This window comes from Chelonoidis abingdonii, unplaced genomic scaffold, assembly GCF_003597395.2.
Source record: "Chelonoidis abingdonii isolate Lonesome George unplaced genomic scaffold, CheloAbing_2.0 scaffold0408, whole genome shotgun sequence".
Taxonomy (NCBI): Eukaryota; Metazoa; Chordata; order Testudines; family Testudinidae; genus Chelonoidis; species Chelonoidis abingdonii.
In genome coordinates, this window is record NW_027424669.1 from 5,144 (window position 1) to 9,184 (window position 4,041).

General features: G+C 42.1%; 1 protein-coding gene across 1 annotated transcript; it reads left to right on the forward strand.

Moving 5' to 3' along the window:
- The first annotated feature begins 505 nt into the window (after positions 1 to 505).
- Positions 506 to 1,485, forward strand: LOC116825247 (olfactory receptor 14A16-like). The gene has a single exon (XM_032781110.2). It carries the CDS (start codon positions 529 to 531, stop codon positions 1,483 to 1,485), a length of 957 nt encoding a protein of 318 aa, XP_032637001.2. The 5' UTR covers positions 506 to 528.
- The last annotated feature ends 2,556 nt before the right edge of the window (positions 1,486 to 4,041 follow it).

Genomic DNA, 4,041 nt, shown 5'->3' on the forward strand with positions numbered 1-4,041 from the left:
AAGCAGGCAGCAGGCTGTCTAGGCACAGAGCCTGGGATAGAAACAACACAGATGAGCTGCTATTTGCGATGCTGGAGCAGTCTACGTCATATTGCCCTACAAAATGGGAATTAGGCAGTGTTGGTATTTTAGTCTACTAGTTTCATGCCCAAGTTGTGAGCTTGGTGATGGTTGCAATGGAAGACCCTTCTTTGCAAGAATTGTTGGATTTGGAATGTGCTTTGTTCCATCCTTCATACTGCATTTTATCAAGCTACACCTTGGGCCAAATCCTCACATCTGGTAAAGTGATGAAGCTCTGCTGAGTTTAAGGGATGTTACACTAATGTGATAATGTGACTGATTGATTGTCACAGGAAAGGAGCGCTTACAGTACCTACTCAAGTGATAAGTTCTGTCCACCTTTGACATTCATGTAATGAAATATCAGGAAAAGGAGAAACAGGGCCATTCTCTGTGTCACTCTAATCTTGACCATTGTCCTTTTCATTCCCTCCACAGCTATCAGACAATGTACTGAGGAAGAAAATGGCAAACCAAACCACAGTGACTGGATTCCTTCTCCTGGGATTCTCTGACATTAGAGAACTGCAGATTTTACACTTTATTGTATTTCTAGTGCTTTACCTGATCTCCCTGCTGGGGAACCTTCTCATTATCACAGCCATAGCCCTCAACCATCACCTTCACAACCCCATGTACTTCTTCCTGATGAATCTGTCCATCCTAGACTTCAGTTCCATCTCTGTCACCATCCCGAAATCCATGGTCAATTCCCTCATGAACACCACATTGATTTCTTATTCTGGATGTGTTGCCCAAGTCTTTTTTTTCTCATTCTTTGCTTCAGCAAATTTGGCCATACTGACTATCATGGCGTACGACCGATACGTTGCCATCTGCCAACCACTGCACTATGATATTGTGATGAACAGAAGAGCTTGTGTCCAAATAGCAGCCAGTGCCTGGATCAGTGGTATTCTCTACTCTGCACTGCACACCGGGAACACATTTGCAATATCCTTCTGTGGAGGCAACATGGTGGATCAGTTCTTCTGTGAAATTCCCCAGCTGCTCCATCTTGCCTGCTCTGACTCATATCTCGGTGAAGTTGTTCTTATTTCTCTTAGTGTGCTTTTATGTTTAAGTTGCTTTGCTTTTATAAATGTGTCATATGTTCAGATCTTCAAAACAGTGCTGAGAATCCCCTCTGAGCAGGGCCGGCATAAAGCCTTCTCCACCTGCCTCCCTCATCTCATTGTCGTCTCCTTATTCCTTTTCACTGGCACCTTTGCCTTTCTGAAACCCACCTCCAACTCAGCCTCAGACCTGAATCTCTTGGTGGCTGTTCTCTATTCTATAATGCCCCCAATGATGAATCCGATCATCTACAGCCTGAGAAACAAGGAAATGAAAAGTGCACTCAGTAAACTGATAGGTTGGAGGTTATTTAGAAAGAATAAAATGTGTATATTTCTCCACTGATCACAGTTTCATTCTGTGTTTTTTTTATAAATATAATGGGCTGATGACATTATTGGCTTCATGAGAACATACTGTGCAATCTGTTTATGCAAAATTGGGTATTTCCACTGATAAAAATCCAGACAAACTTAAGTCAAGAAAAGTAGTTGTTACTGTATGTTTTTTATCAAAGTAATTTAGATTGGAATCTATCTATCTATTTATCTATCTATATATCTATCAACAGAGCCAGGATGAGCTGTACCCTGACATCTGGTGGTGAATTATGGCAAATGTGGTAAAGAATTTCAGGGGCTGATCTTGTTTGCATAGGCACACCCACCCCGCCTAGCATCGCTCACGGCAGCCTAAAATGGTCTCCTTGACAGCTGTGGGGTCCTCAATTTCTCTGTTATTGGGGCAGGAGGAATAAAGTGTTGTTACTCTGATTATGTGAATAAGGGACTGTGAACCTGTTTTAATGACAGAGGGTCTCACCATCAACTTAGTAGCACTCACTAAACAAGGGATATGGATTCCAAAACTCAGTGAATGGAAAGGGGCTGGGGGTGGTGGTAGTATGTGTACCTGATGGTATGGGCCTCTTTTGAGGGGCTTGAACACCAATGCATCTTCTCTTCTCTGTTGAATAGCAGAGCTAATTTTGATTTCATTAGGAATCTAGCTAAAAGTTGCTGAGCTGAATTCACTTTGGGCCAATGGTGCACCAGCACTGGGGCTCCCCTACTGCAAGCTACAATCACTAAAAGAGTTAAACTTACTGAGCTAAGTGCTTTGTTAAATAGTGAGGGAGCCTGAAGATATATTGCTAAGTAGCTGGCAGAGCAGATTAGTTTGCAGTTTGGTTGGAGTGGCCCACAGAGCAATGAGTGGAGCTGAGCAGGTTGTGGAATGGTTGGACCAGCCCACAGAACAACAAGCGAGTGGAGTGGTTTGCAGAGACGGCTGGAGTGGCTCATGGGTCAGCTGGTGGAGCAGAGCTGTTTGTGGTGAAGGCTACAGCAGAACTCCATAGAGAGGTGGAGCAGTTGGCCTCGGACCACTTAAGGTGCCCCTTAACACCCTATGTGCCCCCTCCCCATTTTCACCCAGGCTGGGGATGTAAAACTCTGCAGATAAACTTTTGAACTTTGAGGTGGCACTGATCAGGGACAGAGACTTTTGAGCTGCTGGACTTTGGGGTAATTGGATTTAAGACTCTAAGGGGAAAAGGACATTGCCAAAACTTACTTGGTGGGTCTTTTGCTCATGGTTTATATTATGAATCCTGTTTGTGGTGTTTCCCCAATATGATGCCACATAGTTTCCCTCCTTTATTAAAAGAATTTTGCTACACTCAGACTCCGTGCTTGCAAGAAGGGAAGTATTGCCTCCTAGAGATGCCTGGGGGGTGGTATGTAATGTCCCAGGTCACTGGATGGGGGCTCGAGCTGGTTTTGCACTGCGTTATTAAAACAGGAACCCGTAGATACTGAACCCGGCCCTTGTTGCTGCCAACTCAGAGAAGCAGAAGGGTTACATATCTATCTATCTATCTATCTACTGCTAGCCATCACCATTCTAAGTGATAATCTTGCACATAAAATCAGTAGCCATTGCAAAGTTCCTAGTGGGTTCTCTGGCTATTCTTATTTTTCAGGATAACAACTCAGACTAAGGTATCAATGTATTTGTTCTTTGGTGGTTTTTTGTATGTCTTATTTTTAGTTTATTTTTGTTTAGTTGTTTGTTGTTTTTATTTGTTTCTTTGTTCTAGGTGGGTTGACATGTGGTATGGCCTGGAGAGGTATTGAGTGTTTGGTTAGACAGGATTTTCAGTTTTTGTCTTCTCTTGAGCCTGCTCCTATGTCATCTCTTTGATGGGGTTTTCTGAATGAGCTGAAGGTTTGCTCCCCACCATGACAAAAAAAAGTAAAAGAAGTTTCTGCATTGCTAAGTTCCTCCTGAAATGATTATGTATATATTGTTGGGAAATTATTGTTTTATTAAAGACATGTTAGGAGTCTCAGGAAGCTGTCTTTTATTATTTTAACCTGAAGACAAGTTCAGTGCAGCTTGAAAGCTTGTCCCTCTCACCAACAGAAGATGGTCCAATAAAAGATATTACCTCACCCATCTTCTCAATGTAAGAACTGTGTCATTCTTGCTATGGTGCAAAGACTGTTTTGAAGAGAAACTTTTTCCAGTGTTTTCTACAGAAAATCTAACTTGGGATAATGAGGTCAAATTTGGATCTCATTAAAGTCACTGAGGTTTAGCCCCTCCCCTCAAAGAAATTAGGATTTGGCCAATAGCCTATATACGAAAAGGATCCAGAACTAGCAACAGACCCCTGGAGAAAGTGAATGTGACAAAAATGTAAGGGTCTGATATCCCAACTCATCTAAATCAGAATCAGTGTAGACTAGACACATTGACATCACCAATTTAATACTGATGAGGTTCTGTCCCAAAATTTTTGGGCTCCACTCAGTAGTGACATAAACACTGGTATAAGTTACTTGTTTGATTGTGAGTTATGTTAGCTAGCTAGCTAGATAACAAATAATCTATAAA